This window comes from Heteronotia binoei, chromosome 4, assembly GCF_032191835.1.
Source record: "Heteronotia binoei isolate CCM8104 ecotype False Entrance Well chromosome 4, APGP_CSIRO_Hbin_v1, whole genome shotgun sequence".
Classification (NCBI taxonomy): Eukaryota; Metazoa; Chordata; class Lepidosauria; order Squamata; family Gekkonidae; genus Heteronotia; species Heteronotia binoei.
In genome coordinates this window covers 22,430,764-22,452,592 of record NC_083226.1, presented here as the reverse complement: position 1 = coordinate 22,452,592, position 21,829 = coordinate 22,430,764, and the positions used below count along the sequence as shown (strand labels likewise).

At 45.4% G+C, this 21,829-nt stretch overlaps 1 protein-coding gene across 1 annotated transcript in view; it reads left to right on the top strand.

Moving 5' to 3' along the window:
• The window catches only part of FAM131B (family with sequence similarity 131 member B), a 90,908-nt gene that overhangs the window by 56,595 nt on the left and 12,484 nt on the right, over positions 1 to 21,829 (top strand). Inside the window, exons 2-3 of the mRNA XM_060236931.1 lie at positions 13,019 to 13,128; positions 17,769 to 17,804. Of these exons, the coding sequence (XP_060092914.1) occupies positions 13,019 to 13,128; positions 17,769 to 17,804 (146 nt within the window). The remainder of the gene's footprint in view (positions 1 to 13,018; positions 13,129 to 17,768; positions 17,805 to 21,829) is intronic.

The window sequence follows — 21,829 nt, the reverse complement described above, 5'->3', positions numbered from 1 at the left end:
ACTCAAATTGATAAAGATAATGAGATAGAGAGTCTGAAGTTGAAAGGTTTTTCCTATAAATATAGAGCATTTGCGGATGACGTGATGTTTATCAATGAAAATCCATTGCAAGTAACACCTTGTTGAAAAAAATTAAAGAGTTTGGTGAATTAGCAAGCTTCTATATTAATAATGAAAAATCTAAAATCCTTAGTAAAAAATTGTCATCATGTAAACAGACGGAGTTACAAAATGCTACTGGTTGTGAAGTTGTGTCAAAAGTAAAGTATTTGGGTGTGGAGATTATGATGAGGAACATTGATCTATACAAGAACAATTATGAAAAGCTCTGGCATAAAATTGAAGGGGATATGCTAAAGTGGAATAAATCGAACTTTTCCATGTTGGGGAGGATATCTGTAATTAAAATGAATGTTCTACCAAGAATTATGTTTTTCTTTCAGACTATTCCAATAGTGAAAGATAAGAAACAATTCCATCTCTGGGAAAGAAAGATTTCAGAATTTATTTGGGTGGGTAAAAAACCAAGAATTAAGATGAAAATTCTGACAGATGCGAAAGAAAGAGGAGGCTTTCAAATACCCGATTTATTGTTATACCATGATGCAGTTTGTTTGGTTTGGATTAAGGACTGGATGACTTTGATTAACAAAAAGCTATTGGTATTAGAAGGCCATGGAAATGTTTTTGGTTGGCATGCGTATATGTACTATGGGAAGGAAAAGTTGGATGGTTTTTTTTCACACCATTATATAAGGAGGACTTTGTTGAATACCTGGAAAAAATATAGTAAATATGGTGATGAGAGGAAACTGCTTTGGATAGTGCCAACTGAAGTCATAAAGCTGTCTCAAAGTTCACAGGAAGAGAAATTGGTTACCTATGAGCAACTGCTAAAATTTCATGGAGGCAAAATAAAAATGAAGTCGGTGGAAGAGCTAAAAGATAAATTTGATTGGTTTGGATTTTTACAAATTAAAAGTTTGGTAGAGAAAGGTATCAGGAGTACAGGTATAAGATGTGAAAAAACAGAAATGGAGAAAGTGCTGTTGGGTGAAAATGAAAAATTGATTTCAAGGCTCTATAAGCTATTACTGAAATGGTCTACAGAAGAGGAGGTGGTAAAACCTCAAATGATTAAGTGGGCAATAAATTTTAACAAAGAAATACAAATGGACACGTGGGAACACCTATGGAAGAACTCTATGAAAATATCAACGTGCTATAACATAAAAGCGAACTGTTTTAAAATGCTGTGTAGATGGTACATGACACCTAAAAAACTAGCAAAACTGAACAATAATGTTTCAGATAGGTGTTGGAAGTGTAAAAAACAGCAAGGTTCTTTTTACCACATGTGGTGGACTTGCGAGAAGGCAAAACAATTTTGGTCTATGATTCAACAAGAGATATCGAAAATCTTGGGTTATAATGTCAAGAGAGCACTGGATGATTTTCTGGTGGGATTACAAATAAAAAGCTTCCCGAAGCAATAGGACATTGTTGTGGTATTTGCTTTCAGCTGCAAGAACATTGTATGCGCAAATGTGGAAGCAAGACAAAATACCTGATAAGTGGGACTGGGTCTTAAAGGTTCTTAACTGGAGTGAAATGGACAAATTTACTAGAATCTTAAAAGAATATAATATGGAGAACTTTAAAGAAGATTGGAATAAATTTCAAAACTATGTGGAGATGCAATGGAAGGTGAAGAGACATTTAGTGGTTTTGATAATATTAACTGAACTCTAAAAGAGGCAACAGACTGTGATTACTGAGTACTGTTTTAATAGCGAAATATAAGTAGCTGAATTTATATAGTAAATTTATGTGAGTTAAGATAAGATTAAGATTTGAATAATTTTTAGTGATGATTTAAGGACTATGAAATATATGTTTAATGTTTAACGAGTAATAATTAAATTTTTAAAAGTGCAAAGAAGAATAGATTATGGTTATCTGATTAAATATGTAATATTGAGGATTAAGAATGAGTAAAAGAATAAGAATAGTAGTTATATTTGAGTTAACATAAAGTTAAGTGAATAATAACTTTTAGTTAAGATTCTATATATGTGAATTTTTACTTTTAAAAGGTTTATAATTTGTTTTGTATACCGGTGGAAGTCACAATTTGGAGGGTGGAAGGAATAAGAAATTGTGTAATGTATTGATGAACTATATTTAGATTTTGATAGTAGAATACTTTTCAATATATTGCAAAATAATTTTTTTTGTTCACAAAAAAAAGAAACCTCCTAGGCTTAGGGTTTTCCAGTTCTGGGCTGGGAAATAACTGCAGATTTTGGTAGTGGGGATCAGTTGTAATCTCAGATCTCCAGCAACGACCTGGAGGCAATACTCCCTCTGTCTGTTGTGGGCGGAGAAGACATAGGAGATTGTAAGCCGCTCGGAGTCTCTGATTCATGGAGAAGGGCGGGGTACAAATCTGCAATAATTCTTCTTCTTCTAAGCCGTGGAATTTTATGAGCAAAAATTCTCCTTTGTGAACTACTGGCATTCAAGTTGTGAGCTACCACATAAATGAGTTTGCTCTGGGGCCATTTTTCCTGAGCTAAGACAAAAATGTGTGAGCCAGAGGCTAAAAAAACTGAGCTGGCTCACACTAACTCAGCTTAGAGGGAACACTGCCTGGAGGGTAGTAACCCTACTGTAAGATAAGAGAAAAGCCAGGCATAAAAAACCCTTCTCTTCTTTTTCTGCTCCCTCGTCTGTTGCTTGATAAAAGTCTGTTCCAGCTGGTCTGTCTTCTCCAGCTGTTCTTCCCTAAGGGAATGTCACTCATGAAGGAGACTGGCCCATGGGCACAGGGTCTGCAGCTTGCCGTTTAAAGCTGAGGCCTTTTTCCCAGTCGGCAGACGCGCTTGACGAACGACTTCGACAGATCTGTCAGAGCTAGGCTCCCTTTGGAGCAGCCGCCTCTGAAGATGCCTTGATGCCTGTCCTTGTATTGATGCCTGTCCACCCAATTAAAGAACTCTCTGCTGATTAATTGATATTAGCTGGTTTGAATCAAACCGTGAGTTATGAGGGAAATATGGTGTGCTTGGCACGCAACCCAGGCAGCGCAGAAGAGGCATTTGTTGAATGTAAAAGAAGGGGGAATGATTCTTTCTCCCAGTCTTCATTCTTAAATGCCCCCCTGTTAAAGGTAGGGCTGTCAACTGCCAAGAAGAGCCAGGAGGTCTGCCAAAATTACAGTCAATCTCCAGATTGCAGACATCTGTTCCCCTGGAAGATAGACCAGCTTCAGAGGGCAGGCTCTTTGGCAGGGGTGGCAAAAACTTGCTTAAGGCAAGAGCCACATAGAATAAACATCAGATGTTTAAGAGCCGCAAGGAAGGAAGGAAATGAATGGAGGAGGGAGGGAGAGGTGGAAAGAAAGCAACTTTAATTTTAAATGCCTTCTCCAAACCAGCTAACAGGACAGTGGAGGCTTCAATACGTGTGAAAGCCACTTAGGACTCCCGAGCTGCAGTTTGGCCACCCCTGCTCTATGGTATACCACAGACAGTGGAGAAACAAGTCCTAGAGTGCTATCACCCCCTTGCCGCCACTCCCCAAACTCCACTCTCCCCAGCACATTTCCCACATCTCCAGGAAGTCCCCATGCCAGAGTCTGCAAGCTTAGTTCAAGTTCATTTTTAAATAATGTGCCCAAGTGATCAAGGACATTTACACTGACTGAAAAGAAGGGCGTTTTTTTTTTTTTTTAGCAGGAACGTAGTTCCGGCTGGCTTGGCATCAGGGAGTGCGGCATAATATGCAAATGAGTTCCTGATGGACCTTTTCTACAAAAAAGCCCGGTGTGAAACAATGGTGATGTCAGGAGATGTGGCCTAATATGCAAATGAGTTCCTGCTAGGCTTTTTCTGCGAAAGAAATCCCTGGTTTCATGTGAATCCAGCATGTAACCTGTGAGAGGACTTACGTGAAGGACTCTGAGTATTTAGCATATCTCTTGGCTGTTTCTTCATCACAATTTCAGAGAATGAATAGTTACCCAAACAGAAAGAAATATGGCCTCTCTTGCTGAATTTCTGCTTCTCCCTCCTCTCCTCTCCTCTCCTCTCCTCTCCTCTCCTCTCCTCTCCTCTCCTCTCCTCTCCTCTCTTCTCCTCTCCCCTCCTCTCCTTTTCATTTCATTCTCTTCATGAACCCCCAGCTGCACTGCCTGAAAGAAAATGGAGTCCACATGGAGTCAGTAATGTCTACCCCATTACAGTCAGGGCTTTTTTTGAGCTGGAATGCAATTCTGGCTGGCTTGGCATCAGGCAAAAAAGGTAAAGGTAGTCCCCTGTGCAAGCACCAGTCGTTTCCACTCTGAGGTGACGTTGCTTTCACAACATTTTCACGGCAGGCTTTTTACGGGGTGGTTTGCCATTGCCTTCCCCAGTCAAGCGAGCTGGGTACTCATTTTACTGACCTTGGAAGGATGGAAGGCTGAGTCGACCTCGAGCCAGCTACCTGAAAACCCAGCTTTCGCTGGGATTGAACTCAGGTCGTGAGCAGAGGGCTCTGATTGCAGTACTGCAGCGTTACCACTCTGCGCCAAGGGGACATTAGGGGGTGTGACCTAATATGCAAAAAAGTTCCTGCTGGGCTTTTTCAACAAAAAAGCCCTGTGCGAAACTATGGTGCCATCAGGGGGTATGACCCAATATGCAAATGTTCCTAATGGGCTTTTTTTACCCAAAAGCCTTAGTGAAAAGTACCTAATTCTATCTTTTGGAATTCAGCAGGATGCATCCCGAGGAAGTGACATCCCTCTTTTGAGAGGGGCCTCCTCTCTCTTCATCCACTCAGAACACCCATCGGTGACCACACCCAGGATTCCATGCCAACAGCAGCAGCAGGTTTTGCTGAGATGTATCCGGGGGAGGGGGAGCTGGTGTGAAGGAACCCGTTTTTGCCTCCTCGCTGTGCTGAATTTTGGATTTTAAAATCTGCCATTCCCATTGGCAGCTTAATGGCCAATGTCGCTTTCCTGTATGACTTGGAATGTCACTTAGGCTCCTCGGTTGCCCAGCTCCACCCGTCTTCCCTAATGGTCAAGGCGCTTAATGAGTCAAAAGCCTTCTCGCAGTCAGGTGCCGGCTCTGCACAATAAAGTAATGCACGACCAATTTGAAAATGATCTGAAGGATTGTAATAGCTCTCCCCCCCCCTTTTCCACACACAGAAAAAATAATAATAATACGCTTCGTCACTGTAGTTGGGGAGAGCTAGGAATCGATTTCCTTTTGTCATCCGACCACTAACAGCTCCAGCCTGTTCTTTGTAAATGTGTTTATTTTGTTTCTGAAAGTCCACTGGGAAGGAGTTTGGAATAGGGAAAGTGGAGAATCGTCCTGTCTCCTCAGAATTAATTGGAGCTGTGCAAGTGGGCTTCCCAACAATATTCTTGTGAACGAAAATTCTACTTCGTGAGTCTTCTGAGCGAAAATTCTACTTCTTCAGCTACTGGCATTAAAGTTGTGAGCTACGACATAAATTAGTTTGCTCTGGGGCCAATTTTTCTGAGCTAAGACAGAAATGTATGGGATAGAGGCTAAAAAATTGTGAGCTATCTCACACTAACTCAGCTTAGAGGGAACACTGCTTGCCAGCCTCCTCGTGGAGCCAGGAAATCTCCCAGAATTACAACTGATCTCCACGCCACAGAGATTTAGTTCTCTGGAGAAAATGGCTGGCTTGGAGGGTGGACTGCATGGCATTATACCCCACTGAAGTCCTCCCATCCCTTAACCCTCCCCTCCCCAGGCTCCACCCCCCCCCCCCCCCAAATCTCTAGAAATTTCCAAACCTGGAGTTGGCAGCCCTATGTACAGGAGATTGCAAGGAGAACTTCCCAGGGGATGACGCTCTAATGGGGCTTCCAGATTAGGAAAGGTTTTTCTTAGGCATCGAACATCCACTCTGTCTCTGAATCATCAAGCCAAACAGGGACTAGGCCCAGATCTTTGCTGGCCTCTAGTCCGAAGTTGGGTGGTGGTGGTGGAGAGCAAATAGAAGGACCCTTGTCTAAACCAAGAATATCTAGCTTCTCAACAGGTGGCTTGCCAACTCTGGGTTGGAAAACTCTTGGAGAGGACAGTAGGGGTGCCAACATTCAGATAGTAGCTGGAGAGCCAGTTTGGTGTAGTGGTTAAGTGTGCGGACTCTTATCTGGGAGAACCGGGTTTGATTCCCCACTCCTCCACTTGCACCTGTGGAGCACCAGTGTTCCCTTTAAGCTGAGTTAGCGTGAGCTAGCTCACAGATTTTTAGCCTCCAGCTCACACATTTTTGTCCTAGCTCAGGATGGATGGCCCCAGAGCATGCTAATCTCACTTGCACCTGCTAGCATGGCCTTGGGTCAGAGGTTGTCCTTGAAAGGGCAGCTGCTGTGAGAGCCCTCTCCAGCCCCACCCACCTCACAGGGTGACTGTTGTGGGGGAGGAAGGTAAAGGAGATTGTGAGCCGCTCTGAGACTCTTCGGAGTGGAGGGCGGGATATAAATCCAGTATCTTCTTCATCTTCTTCTTCTGTTACAGCTGATCTCCAGGTGACAGAGATCAGTTCAGCTGGAGATAATGGTTGCTTTGGAGAGTGGACTCTAGGGCACTGTACCCTGCTGAGGCCCTTCCCTCCTCAAGGCCTTCCCTCCTCAGGCTCCACTCCCAAAATCTCTAGGTGTTTCCCAACTCTACATGGCAAGGTTTAAGGTAACAAGGTAAAGGTGCAAGCACCCAGTCGTTTCCAGTTCAAAGGGTGATGTCACATCACGACATTTTCTTGGCAGACTTTTTTACGGGGTGGTTTGCCATTGCCTAAGAGCCCTGTGGTGCAGAGTGTTAAAGCTACAGTACTGCAGTCCTAAGCTCTGCTCATGACCTGAGTTCGATCCCTGGCGGAAGCTGGGTTTTTAGGTAGCCGGCTCGAGGTTGACTCAGCCTTCCATCCTTCCGAGGTCAGTAAAATGAGTACCCGACTTGCTTCCAAGGTCAGTAAAATGAGTACCCAGCTTGCTGTGGGGAAAGTGTAGATGGCTGGGGAAGGCAATGGCAAATCACCCCATAAAAAGTCTGCTGTGAAAACACCGTGACAGCAACATCACCCCAGAGTCAGAAACAACTGGTGCTTGCACAGGGGACCTTTCCTTTTCTTGCCATTGCCTTCCCCAGTCATCTACACTTTCCTCCCAGCAAGCTGGGCACTCATCTGACCAACCTTGGAAGGATGGAAGGCTGAGTCAACCTTGAGCCAGTTACCTGAACCCAGCATCCACTGGGATTGAACTCAGGTCATGAGCAGAGCTTGGACTGCAGTACCACTGCAGCTTACCACTCTGAGCTAAGGGGCTCTTGTAAGGTTAAAGGAGGGGAGAGAATAATGCCATGGAGTCCATAAAGCTGCCATTTTCTTCAGGGGAACTAATCTCTGTAGTCTGGAGATCTTTTGTAATTCTGGGAACTATCCAGGCTTCACCTGGAGGTTGGCAACCATACATGTGAGATGGCGCTAGCTGCTTTAGCTTGTGCCATCCTTGGAAGATCAAGAAAAGATCTGTTTTTGTTTTTGTTTTCAAATAAGCTTTTTATTTAATAGGATTTGCTACTATACTACCTAGCCAAGGCCTTAATTTCTAATGCTTTCCTTAGTTCATGCTCTATTTCTAGGATAGAACGGAACTTGGTAGCTTTCTGGGGGTGGGGGGACTAGCTTGGGGTATTTTGCATTACTCATAGGTAACTTTTCTGAAAGAAAACGTCGGCAACCCTTGTAACCAGTATCCCCGAAAGATGTGTGGCACTGCCCTTGTTTGCATCTCTGTTCTGAACCTGCATTTCTTCCCACACTTCAGATAATTCAGGTTTAAAAATGGCCTATATAGTATGAATAGAAATGGCCTATGTAGTATGAGAGCCAGCTTGGTGTAGTGGTTAAGTGTGCAGACTCATACCTGGGAGATCTGGGTTTGATTCCCCTCTCCTCCACTTGCACCTGCTGGAATGGTCTTGGGTCAGCCATAGCTCTCGCAGAGCTGTCCTTGAAAGGGCAGCTTCTGTGAGCGCTCTCTCAACCCCACCTACCTCACAGGGTGTCTGTTGTGGGGGAGGAAGATAAAGGAGATTATGAGCCTCTCTGAGACTGAATGGAGGGCGGGATATAAATCCAGTATTGTTGTCGTCTCCTCCTCCTCCTTCTGTCAAAGTGGATCCAGCATGGAATGAAATGGCAGATGTGAATGGGCCATAAGGATATGTAGAGTAAATGAGTAGAGCAAATATGCAGAGCAAACCTGACCTCCTTCGAAGTCGCTGTGTGGATGTATCCTAGCACATAGGGGTTGTCTCTCTGTTGCGCAAAGAATTGGCAGAGGCCAGGTTTTGCACAGCAAAATGCGGTTTGCACAAGGAAATATTGTCTGCATTTGAAGGAAAGCCCACTCCTGGCAGAAAAGGAGAGAGAAGCAGATGCAGTCGCATCACCGCCTTTTCCCAAAGCGAATGGCTCCAAGCCAGGCTCAAAGGGGATCCTGTTTTCGCAGCGGGGGACCTGCAGTTAAAAGCCAAGATTATCACTGCATCTATAGAGATCTCATGCTCATGTCCTGACTGTTCCCCGCTGAATTCTGCCTGCGTTAATTTTTAATGCCTGCTGCCAAGGGGCAGGAAAGAGACAACTCCATCATCCTCCAGCCCCTGTCTGCCGCTTGCCGTAATTGGACTTGCAAAATTCACATTTGGGGAGGAATAGAATAAAGCACAGGATTTGTGACTCCAAAATAATGCCAAATGTGAAACCAAAATATTTTCTTCTCCTTAATTGGTTTCTTGGCTGAAAGACAGGGCAGCCTGTAAAAAAAAACAACCATGTGTGTGTTTGTGTGTGACTTGTGGTGACTGACCTCTACTGGCGGCCTGGAGGATATTCAGAGTGGTGGCTGAATGAAGCCTGCCCCTGCCCTCCCAGCTGCTGGTATTCCAAGGAGGTCTCCCGTCCAAGTACCCTATTTAGCTTCAGAGATCTGACAAGATTGGGCTTGCCTGGGCTATCCAGGTCAGGCAGCTATAAAACCTGTCTTGAACGGTTGCAGAGCTAGAACCTGGGAACTGTGGTGGGTACTAGGGTGCCTGGAGATCTCCTACCATTGCAAATGATCTCCGTGCAACAGAGATTAGTTCCCCTGGAGAAAATGGCTGCTTTGAAGGGTGGACTCCATATGTCATTATTCCATAAGAAGAAGATACTGGATTTATATCCATTCCCGCCCTATACTCTGAATCTCAGAGTCTCAGAGCAGTCACAATCTGCTTTACCTTCCCCACCCCCCACAACAGACACCCTGTGAGGTAGGGTTTTACAGCAGCTGAGAAGGTTCTTACAGCTGAGAGGGTTCAGAGGGTTCTTACAGCAGCTGCCCTTTCAAGGACAACCTCTGCCAGAGCTATGGTTGACCCAAGGCCATTCCAGCAGCTGCAAGTGGAGGAGTGGGGAATCAAACCCGGTTCTCCCAGATAAGAGTCCGCACACTTAGCCACTACACCAAACTGGCTCCCTACTAACCACTACTAAGCCCCCTTCCCTCCCCAAATCCCACCCTCTCCAGGCTCCACCCCCAAAATATTTCTCAACAGCTCTGGATTAAAAGCTGCCCTTCCAAGAGCAATAGAACAAAGTCTGAGTCCAGTGGCACCTTTAAGACCAACAATGATCAATTCTGGGCGTAAGCTTTCATGTTCATGCGCACTTCCTCAGATACCAAGTGATGAAATGCGCAAGCATACAAAAGCTTATACCCAGAATTAAACTTTGTCGGTCTCAAAGGTGTCCCAGACTCAGACTTTGTTCTGTTGCTTCAGACCAACGTGGCTACTCCCCTGAATCTTCCAAAGAGCTGTTATTAATTAAGGCACAAACGGGGACTTCTAAAATGTTTCTGAAAATCTAAATTAATGGAGCACTGTCGGGGAGGAATAATTAGGGATGTTCTAAAGAGTGTCTGGCATGGATTCTTAAATGACTTGCAGTACGGTCCTGACGCCAAGCTGTACCCTTCTGAACAAAGGGATTTAGAGGGCTGTAACTCACTGCCCCATGACGCAGAGTGGTAAAGCTGCAGTACTGCAGTCCTAAGCTCTGCTCACAACCTGCGTTCGATCCCAGCAGAAGCTGGGTTTTCAGATAGCCGGCTCCAGGTTGACTCAGCCTTCCATCCTTCCGAGGTTGGTAAAAGGAGTACCCAGCTTGCTGGGGGTCAAGTGTAGATGACTGGGGAAGGCAATGGCAAACCACCCCATAAAAGGTCTACCATGAAAACATTGTGATGCGATGTCACCCCAGAGTCGGAAATGACTGGTTGCTTGCACAGGGGACTACCTTTACCTTTTTAACTCACTGCTTAGGACTGCATAGTCAAACAGGCAATGCAAGCGTATGGTTGAGGTTACGTACCCAGAGCCAGGGCTCAAAGATTGTCTAACATGCTGCTGCGTTTGACTAATCACACAATTTTGGCTTTGGATTCCTTCTTGCAGAGAGCGTATCTTCCCATGAATGTTCCCCAACCCAGTGAATATTTTTGTCACTCTCAAAGAGCCAGCACGGTGTGCTGGTTAAAGTGATGGACTGGATGGCCCATGTTTGAATCCCCACTCTAACTGGTTGACCTTGGGCCAGTCACACACTCTCAGCCTTAGCAACCCCGCAGGGTTATTGTGAGGACAAAATGGAGGAGAGGCGAATAATGTAAGTCTCTTTGGGTCCCCCTTGGGGAGAAAGGAGTGGCGTGAACGAATCGAACGAGAAAACATACATTCTTTGTTTGTTTTCCATAAGAGTTGGGCAAATGTTCTTGTTTTTTAACCTGTGCTTAGTGTCCATAGCACAATTCAGTGCAGGGTTGAAATCCCAGGGCTTAGAAGAAAGTGAACCAGACCTGGACGGCCCAGGGTAGCCCAATCTCATCAGATTTTGGAAGCTAAGCGGGGTCAGTCCTGATTAGTACTTGGATGGGAGCAGGGGTGGAATTCTAGCAGGCGCTCCCTTGCATATTAGGCCACACCCCCTGATGTAGCCAATCCTCCAAGAGCTTTCAGAAAAGAACCTCCTAAGCTCTTGGAGGATTGGCCACATCAGGAGTGTGTGGCCAAATATGCAAAGGAGCTCCTGCTAGAATTCCACCCCTCGATGGGAGAGGAAGGCAATGGCAAGCCGCCTCTGTTAGTCCCTTGCCTCGAAAACCTGACAGCATTGCCCTAAATCAGCTGCGAATTGATGGCACTTTAGACATACAGAATGACTGGAGAGGATTCTGATGTTCGCTGCTCAGAGCCTCTTGTGATTTTGCATGCCAGCTCTGCAAATGTTGAAAAATGGCTGTACTCAGAATAGCCTGAAGCAATCGTACTTTTAATGCATTTTGGATGGGAACTAAAAAGACGTCTTCTTAAGTTCAGACAGGTCTACTCCCGAGATCTTTTTGGACTTCTGTAAAAAAGAGTTCTCAGACAAAGATCTTTCACATCACCAGCTAAAGGTAAAGGTAGTCCCCTGTGCAAGCACCAGTCGTTTCCGACTCTGGGGTGACGTCGCATCACACCCCCCTGACATCACCATTCTATCACACAGGGATTTTTGTAGAAAAAGCCCAGCAGGAACTTATTTGCATATTAAGTCACACCCCCTGACACCAAGCCAGCCATAACTGTGCTCCTGTGTGTTCTTGCTCAAAAAATGCCCTGAAGATTCTTACTGTCTTTAATCCAGGGGTTTCATTTCAACAATCTTCTATTGCATTTTGTGGAACTTCGGAGAGCAGTGTTTGAAGAGAAAATTGGCATTGCTGTTTCCTTGATGTTTGTGGAAACCACAAATGGGGATGGGGGTGGGAATGTTCCTCCTATGGTTGTGTATTTCCACCCCTGTATGAACCAGGCATCCGGGGAAAGGCAACTTAAATGGACTACAGCAATATAACAGAGGCCTATTCAAAAATATCTCTTTGTTTGTGGAGAAAATTAAAGACTTAAAAAAACACACACCAGTATTCAAAGGCTATTTGTGAAATGTTTTTTTTGTTTGTGTATTTCTATATTTCTGAAGGATAGGGGTGGTCTTCTGTACCATAGAAGCAAACAAAAAGAAAAAAAAACCCACTTCAGAATAAGCTTAGTGCACATTGCGGGGGAAATTTGGTGACACATAAAGGGAGTTTAAGGAGGTTCATTTCTGTGGTGTAGAAAAGTGCAATTACGTTCCTCAGTACCTAGAGAAACAAAAAAAAAGGTAGAAACCCTTTTCAGATCAACCCTTTGCAAGCTATTCCCCCCCCCCCCAAAAAAAAATTTTAACGTGAGAAACCGGTTATTTTGAAAGGTTTTCTTTTTCTTGCCAATCCGGCACCCCCAGAAGGCCGGCAATCACCTAGTTTGCCTAGTAGCAGAGCTGGCTGAGCAGCCAAGCAGGCACTCTTTCATCTCTCCTGAGCAGCCAAGAGCCCTCTTCTTCTGTTCTCTACTGGCTCAGGAGAGGGCGGGAGGGGGGGAAAGATGGCCTCTGGGAGTCCCTTTTTTCTTCCCAGAAGACCTAGCAGCCCAGCTGTGACTTGGAAGCGTTCTCACTTCCTGATGCTTCCCCCACTGGGCCTCCTGTTGGGTCCCATTGCTTAGGTGAGGATTCTGATGGTATGGGGCCCAATTCTTCAGATTCCTTCTTATCCAAGGAGGTGGCAATTGTCTGACCCATGACACAACCATTTTCTCCAGGGGAACTGATCTCTGTCTTTTGGAGATCAGTTGTAATTCTGAGAGATCTCCAGGCCCCACCTGGAATTTATCAGCAGTGGACAATAGGTCAGTGTTCTTGTGGAATCGATCCTGTTTGGCTATCAGCCCAAGCCGAACTCTGGGCCAGAGGCCTCCACCAAATCAATAGTTTGTAGTTTCCAGTGTTAAAAACAAACCCAGTGGCTCTTTGCAGTTTGCGGCATCTGTCTTTGTGTATTCTGCAGGAAATGAAGTAATCGCTGTGGACTGGAAAGGGCTGCGAGATGTGGACCAGATCAATATGGACAGCACCAGTTCGCTACACGGCAGCAGCATTCACCGGCCCTCCACGGAGGTGAGCGCCCATCCCATGGCCCCGGAGGAGAGAAGCTGTAATTGGTCAAAAACGTCAGTCCCTGAAGCTATGTAGGCCCATGATGCTGGTCTTTCACATCACCAGTTTTTGTCAGGGATGACACACACTAAATAACGCACTTTCAATCTACTTTCAGTGCACTTTCCAACTGGATTTTGCCAGTTCATGCAGTAAAATCCTGTTGAAAAGTGCATTAAAAATGGATTGAAAGTGCATTGTTTGGTGTGTGTGATCACAGCCTTTGAGTCCCATATGGCTTATTCATTTATATGGGGCATAGAGCCAGTTTGTATTTGTTCTCTCTTATCTGGGAGAACCGGGTTTGATTCCCCACTCCTCCACTTGCAGCTGCTGCAATGGCCTTGGGTCAACCATAGCTATTGCAGGAGTTGTCCTTGAAAGGGCCGCTGCTGTGAGAGTCCTCTCAGCCCCAACCACCACACAGGGTGTGTCTGTTGTGAGGGGAGAAGATATAGGAGATTGTGAGGCGCTCTGAGTCTCTCATTCAGAGAGAAGGCCGGGGTATAAATCTGCAGTTGTCTTCTTCTTCAGCACGGTCTGCTGGAACCCCTATTTGGGTCCCAACAAACCACTTAGAAATCCAGGCACTCAAAAAGATGAAAATGTGGCTCCAATGAGACTAAAAGCGTTCCGTGGAGCTGTGCAGGAGGGACGGAGGTGGGAAATACACAATCTAAACAGTTCATCCAGGAGTTTAGACAGTCCTCAGCCAGTGCTAAGTCCACATTTCTTAGTCTTGATATCTGTCTAAACGACTCGTCTTGGAGCTTTTCCACATGAGGACCCTTGTTCTGTTTTCCAAGCTGTCAGTCCAGTAGCAGAATTGTGCAGTAGCACTGAGCTTCTGCACAATTTCCCTCTCTCATCGTTTTTTCAGCTGCCTCATTGGCTTACTTTCTTATAGACATGCCTCACTTTGATCGGGTTTTCCAAGAGAGGGTGCTGTCATTACCAGAGGTGCAACAGACTTTTTTCCCTTGTGAGCCAGTTTGGTGCAGTGGTTAAGCGCGTGGATTCTTATCTGGGAGAACCGGGTTTGATTCTCCACTCTTCCACCTGCACCTGCTGGAATGGCCTTGCGTCAGCCACGGCTCTCACAGAGCTGTCCTTGAAAGGGCAGCTTCTGTAAGAGCTCTCTCAGCCCCACCTACCTCACAGGGTGTCCGTTGTGGGGAAGGAAGATAAAGGAGATTGTGAGCTGCTCTGAGACTCTTGAGATTCAGAGTAAAGGGCAGGATATAAATCCAATATCATCTTCTTACGCTACATCGTTATTGACCTACGGCTTGGCATGTGCATGCGTGAGAATCATCATATGGAGAAATGCTCTCTACTCTAAGGTTCATTGGAGCTGCAAATCATTTTTTTACAAAAGTTTTCCTGTCTGCAAAAGGCAGGCAAACAAAGAGGCAGCCGCTCCATCTAGTCTGTCGCTTCTAGCTGCCAAAGAACAATGAAGCAGTTTGGAGGGGCTGCCCTGTGACAGCCATCGGAGGCTAAAGAAATGCATCCCGATTCAAGGAACGGGCACATCTTATAGTGCTGTGCTGCTATCAGGGAAGATTTTTAATAATTCAAAAACTTGCTTATGCAAGTAAACAAAATCCTTCCTTCCGTGGGAGGAAAGGGGAAGGGTAGAGCTAATCGAGAGAGCCAGGCACAAAGACAAAGACCCACTTTGCACTCACCTTACGCTGCTCTCACGTTCATCTCGGCGCGGCTTCCTTCTGATTTCCTACTATCTGCCCTGGGGCTGCGGCAAGGATCAGCGTTTTTGTGCAGCAAACAGAAACCACTAAAAACCAGTTTCTGTTTGTTGCACGAAAACGCCGATGCTTGCTGCAGCCTCGGGGCAGATATTGGGAAATCGGAAGGAAGCCGCGCTGAGGAGACGAACGTGAGAGCTGTAAGGTGAGTGCGAAATGGGTCAAAGAGTAAAGGCAGAGTGGCCAGAAAGACCAATGAGCTCTCCTATCAGGGTTGCCAGCACGGAGTTGGGAAAGACCTGGAGCTTTTGGGGTCGGAGCCTGAGGAGGGCGGGGTTTGGAAGGGGCTTCGGTGGGATACGACGCCATAGAGTTCACCTTCTAAAGTGGCCACGTTCTCCAGGTGACCTCCAGCCACCACTTGGGATGCACATTCCAACCCTAGCTTCTGAATGTGCCAGAAAGCAAATAGCCACCGCCGGGAAAAAAATATGGGGAAGACAAAGAATGGAAAAGGTACCAATTGCATGAGGGGGAAGAGCAGTGATTACTCCTGTGTCTTCTTTCAGCAATATATAGCAGCAACTCTTTTAAAAAAAAGAAATAATACTTGTAAATGTGCTGATGCATTTAAAAAATCCCTTATTATTGAGGCGAGGAAAGAGACTACGGGGTGGGGTTGTCCCGCAGTCACAATCCAGACAGCAGAAAGTGTGTTAGACGGGATGGGGGGCGGGGGGGACGACGACACAAATGCACTGGAAACATATGTGAACAAGCGTGCTTCCAATTCAGTTGGAGAAAAGGTGCCCCCCAAAGAATCAGGAAACAAGAAAAATGTGAGGCAAAAGCAAATGTCTCAAGAGAACACATAGAAGCAGTTTGGGGGCTGGAACCAATGCAATAACGCTGTGCCCGAATGCTCTCCGTCTGGTGCCTGTCTAAACTACTCATGTTCTTTATAGCATCCTCTTACATTATTGCGGCTGCTCAATGATTCTCTTTTTCTTTTTTCTTCCATACAATCACAGCCAAGTCCTGGTCATTTGATTACCAGGCAGTGATTTCTATACAGCTTAATTCTGTTGTCTGGCAGCTTCTCTGCCTTCTGTAATTTTAGGTGAGTTATCTGTCTAATAAGGTGAATGTGATCTAATGAGATCTTTGATTTTTCCAAAGAGCAAGGCTATTTTTATTTGAAACGACTGTGTTATTTTGGGGGGGAGATCCTTACAATTTTGTCCGATTGAGTCAGTCACGAGTCCTTGGCATAGCTGTCCCTCTCAAGAGCAGTTTCTATTAGAGCTCTTTCAGCCCCACCTACCTCACAGGAACCAATTCCACACTTAGACCTTTAATCCTGGTTCCGCCGTGCCCCCAAGCTGACATTCTACACTAGAATCATAGAAGCATAGAAATCAGCTGGATGAGTCTATGATTCTAGTGTAGAAAGTCAGTTTTAAAAGGTTGCTTGAGGCGCAGCTGCCAACACAGCGCAAGGCTTTTCACTGTGTGACGGAAGGTAAGCTGTGAGTATGCAAGAAAATGTTTTTAAATGACACGTTCTTTTGAAAAGGCATCCTATTAAGCCGTGCTTCTGTCTGAAATGGCGCAAGAGTTGCTTTTAGAGTTATGCGTGGCCTCTCTCCTTGACATTTCGTGGTTGGCTCCACCTCCTATGGCAGCCATTTTGTGGTTGGCTCCACCTTCTATGGCAGCCATTTTGTGGCTGGCTCAACCTCCTATGGCAGCCATTTTGTGATTACGCCTACTACCCTGTGCCACAATTCCGAAGGAGTCTGCAGGCTCAAAAAGGCTGGGAAAATCCCTTGACTAGACCTATGTTGACTTGTGGCATTTCTCCAGCATCCTTGACTGATGTCCATCCCAGCCTTCCTACCTGAGATTCTTTTATCATGGCAAGAGTTGAGAATCTGGGGCTTTCTATGTACAGAGCAGTTAGTTTGCCACTGAGCCATTTTCCTTATCTGGAAGAGGCCAGAAAAATTGTACACACTTCCAAGCACCCCTCTGCATATGCTGGAGTTGAGTATGCAACTATTGCATTTGTATGACTGGGATGCACATTCCAACATGCTTTTTAAAGATACATCCACATCCCTGGTCCACCTCACCAAACTAGTTTCACTAACAGTTTGCTTATTATTGACTAGAGCTGGATTGGGGCCACAATCCTAATGTGCGGGCTTGGAATTTGATGCTGGCGCTCAGAGGTGAAATATCGCTGTTAAGAAACAAAGAGCTGGATGGTTAGGGTTGGGTGGAGAATTTTCAATTAGAAAAAAGGGTGAAATTGGGAAGAGAGCAGTCCATAAGCAGGATATCCCATAGAATAGGGTTAGGTAAAAAGAAGACTGGAATGGAGAGGGCATTCAGGAATTAGATGGAAACCAAGGAATCTGAAGGAATGTAGAGAACTATGTAGAAGCAAGAGACTTTCTAGCCCAAAGCCACAGCCTGCTCCGTTCTGTATAGCTGCGTGTGCTCAATTGTCACATTTGCTGTGAATAAACTTCTGTCTGACACATTCATCCCCTTTAAATACATGCCTACCAGCATCAGAGCTTGTGTTCATCCACAATGGCAGACGAAGTTTGAAACTTGTGTGTGGGAAGCTTCAGAACTGTTCTGTTTCTATGCTTCTCTCGATCTCCCATCTTTCTTGTTCTTTGGGACTATGGCCTGCCTCAGACAGACACTGCGGGACTGGGGTTCTCTCCATGAAAAACACTTTTTCTACTCAAACTGGAGCAGTAGCTCTTTATTTGTGAGAATGGATTTGGCTGTTTGTAGTGTCCTCCGGAGATAGCTGATAGACAGAAGAAGTACCACATGGGTTTGATTCTAACATCCCTTCTCCCTTTCCCACAGCAAACACGGACAGATTTCTCTTGGGACGGCATTAATGTAAGTACAACCACCACACTTGAAAGAATTTCAGTGCACGCTTCTTGTGGTCTGTCTGGGTGTAGGACCTCAGCTTTGATGGGCTACCCAAGCCTCTGGTGGGTCTGGAGGTGGAATTCCTTGCCCCAGTTTCTCCTGCGCAGAGCAGCAGTGGAAGAAAATTTTAAAATCCCACAACGCTGGCTGTGGCGTCACAAAAAAAAATGAAGGGTAGCTCTAGGAATCACCGGAAACTCTATGGTTTTACTGTAACGTTTCTGGCTTTTCCTATGGCTATCTATGGCACATGATTTTTTACCATATCCCTGCCCACAGCCCCATAGTAGTTGGCAGGCAACGCTGCTTTCTGTGACGGCACATATTTTAATTACCCCTAGGACCTAGTACATAATTAATCTGTGAAAACTGGATTGATTACCTGGTGGCCTGCTGAAAATTCAGAAATTAATTTGGTTTTCGCAAATAATTGCGAATCAACGCACCGGAGGCCTACCGTTTTTTCCTGCTGGGAGTAAGGAAACTCTCAGCTCATGTTTCCTGCTGCTGTTCCTGAAGCCAGCAGGAGAAAAACAAATGTCAAAAGCCCACTATGTGACATCACTTCCGAGGAAAACCAGGAAGTGACATCAGTCTGATCTAAGAATATGTCGTGTCAAGACAGTGTGCGATTGCAATAAAAAAGGCCAACGCCATGCTGGGAATTATTAGGAACGGAATTGAAGACAAATCAGCCAGTATCATAATGCCCCTGTATAAATCGATCGTGTGGCCTCATTTGGAGTACTATGTACAATTCTGGTCACCGCACCTCAAAAAAGCTATTATAGCATTGGAACAAGTGCAGAAAAGGGCAACTAGAATGATTAAAGGGTTGGAACACTTTCCCTATGAAGAAAGGTTAAAACGCTTGGGGCTCTTTAGCTTGGAGAAACGTCGACTGCGGAGTGACATGATAGAGGTTTACAAGGTTATGCATGGGATAGAGAAGGTAGAGAAAGAAGTACCTTTCTCCCTTTCTCACAATATAAGAACTCATGGGCATTCAATGAAATTGCTGAGCAGTCGGGTTAGAACTGATAAAAGGAAGTACTTCACCCAAAGGGTGATTAACACATGGAATTCACTGCCACAGGAGGTGGGAATGGATAAGCATATGGAGCAGAGGTCCATTAGTGGCTATTAGCCACAGCTTATTGTTGGAACTCTCTGTCTGGGGCAGTGGTGTATTCTGTATACTTGTGCTGGGGGGCGCACAGTGGAAGGGCTTCTAGCTCCACTGGTAGACCTCTTGATGGCACTTGGGTTTTTTGGCCACGGTGTGACACAGCGTGTTGGACTGCATGGATCATTGGCCTGATCCAACATGGCTTCTCTTATGTATGTTAACTCTATGCTAAAACCATAGAGTTTTAGCATAGAGTTTCTGACGATTCCTAGGGATGTGTGACCTCACTTCCAGGCCCCCCCCCCAAAATGATGCCATGCCAGTGTTTCCCATGTCACCTTCTCCCCCCCCCCCTGGAATCTCACCAGTTGCCAGGCCATACCTGACATTTTTGTATATTTTAGGTGTGTATGTGTGTGTGTGTGCACTTGGAAGTCATGCCGACCTCTGGTGATTGACCCCTACTGGTGGCCTGGAGCTTATTCAGAGAGGTGGCTGAATAAAACCTGCCTCTGTTCTCTCGATTCCGATAGAGTTCAAAGAAGTCTCCCATCTACCTGATTTACTACCTTTTTGTAGGGCCTGTAAAATGTTCCGCCAGGCCTTCAAGTGAGGCAGCAGACGCCCATAGTACATCGAGTCTGGCCCCCCTTTCGCAGCATTCCATCGTCTATCAGGCCTATTGGAACTTCATTGGTTCCAGCTCTGTTTGCACTATGGCCTGATTAGTTGTCTTCCACCTGAAATGGAGTAATTTTATTGTTTCAATTGTTTTATTGTTTATTTACTTCTAATGTTATTGCCTATTATCATTTAAGTCTGTTGTAATAAACCCTGAGCCCGCTTACGGGATCGGGCGGACTAGAAATTAACATGAATAAATAAATAAATAATCCCCGTATTAGCCGGGGCTGACCCTGCTTAGCTCCCAAGATCTGACGAGATTGGGCTTGCCTCAGCTATCCAGGTCAGGGGCAGTGTTCCCTCTAAGCTGAGTTAGCGTGAGCTAGCTCACAGATTTTTAGCCTCCAGCTCACACATTTTTGTCCTAGCTCAGGATGGATGGCCCCAGAGCATGCTAATCTATTCATTAGCTCACAGTTTTAAGGTCAGCAGCTGACAGCTTTAATGTCAACAGCTCACCAAGTAGAATTTTTGCTCACAAGACTCTGCAGCTTAGACGGAACATTGGTCAGGGGGCAAGGCCATCCCTGGCAACCCTAATGCATAGGGGTGCTTGGCTGCAGCCAGCAGCCCCTGGGAGGGTTTGGGAGCAAGCCTCCCACTGCAGCAGGAAGTCTCTTATCCCTACTAAAGCACCATCTAGGCTTCTTCTGATGACATTGGGCAAATCTGGCAGGAGCTCGTTTGCATATTAGGCCACACACCCCTGATGTAGCCAATCCTCCAAGAGCTTACAAGGCTCTTTTTGTAAGCTGTTGGACATCAGAGGTGTGTGGCCTAATATGCAAAGAAGCTCTTGCTAGAATTCCACCCCTGGACAAATGAATGGGCCTGCAGGCCTCCTCACAGATTGGTACCACGTAAAACCCTCTTGTTCAGGGGTGTTAAACTCATTTGTTATGAGGGCTAGAGCTGACATAAATGGGACCCCATTTGACCGGGACATTTGTGTCATAAAATGTATGTGTGTCATAAAATCAAAGGCTGCTTAGAAAGCTTGAGAGTCATGGAGTAAAAGGACAGTTCCTCTTATGGATCAAAAACTGACTGAGTAATAGGAAGCAGAGAGTGAGTATAAATGAGCAGTCTTCGCAGTGGGGTGCCTCAGGGCTCGGTACTGGGTCCCATGTTCTTTAACTTGTTCATAAATGATTCAGAGTTGGGAGTGAGCAGTGAAGTGGCCAAGTTTGTGGATGACACTAAATTGTTCAGGGTGGTGAGAACCAGAGAGGATTGTGAGGAACTCCAAAGGGATCTGTTGAGGCTGGGTGAGTGGGCATCAACGTGGCAGATGCGGTTCAATGTGGCCAAGTGCAAAGTAATGCACATTGGGGCCAAGAATCCCAGCTACAAATACAAGTTGATGGAGTGTGAACTGGCAGAGACTGACCAAGAGAGAGATCTTGGGGTCGTGGTAGATAACTCACTGAAAATGTCAAGACAGTGTGCGTTTGCAATAAAAAAGGCCAATGCCATGCTGGGAATTATTAGGAAGGGAATTGAAAACAAATCAACCAGTATCATAATGCCCCTGTATAAATTGATGGTGCGGTCTCATTTGGAGTACTGTGTGCAGTTCTGGTCGCCACACCTCAAAAAGGATATTATAGCATTGGAGAAAGTCCAGAAAAGGGCAACTAGAATGTTTAAAGGGCTGGAACACTTTCCCTATGAAAAAAGGTTGAAACACTTGGGGCTCATTAGCTTGGAGAAACATCGACTGCGGGGTGACATGATAGAGGTTTACAAGATAATGCATGGGATGGAGAAAGTAGAGAAAGAAGTACTTTTCTCCTTTTCTCACAATACAAGAACTTGTGGGCATTCGATGAAATTCCTGAGCAGTCAGGTTAGAATGGATAAAAGGAAGTACTTCTTCACCCAAAGGGTGATTAACATGTGGAATTCACTGCCACAGGAGGTGGTGGCGGCCACAAGCATAGCCACCTCCAAGAGGTGGTTAGATAAAAATATGGAGCAGAGGTCCATCAGTGGCTATTAGCCACAGTGTGTGTGTATATATATAAATTTTTTTTGGCCACTGTGTGACACAGAGTGTTGGACTGGATGGGCCATTGGCCTGATCTAACATGGCTTCTCTTATGTTCTTACTGCCAAGAAGCAGAGATACAAACTTTATAAAGGGCACCGAGGTGCTTTCTTTCTTTTTTTTTTA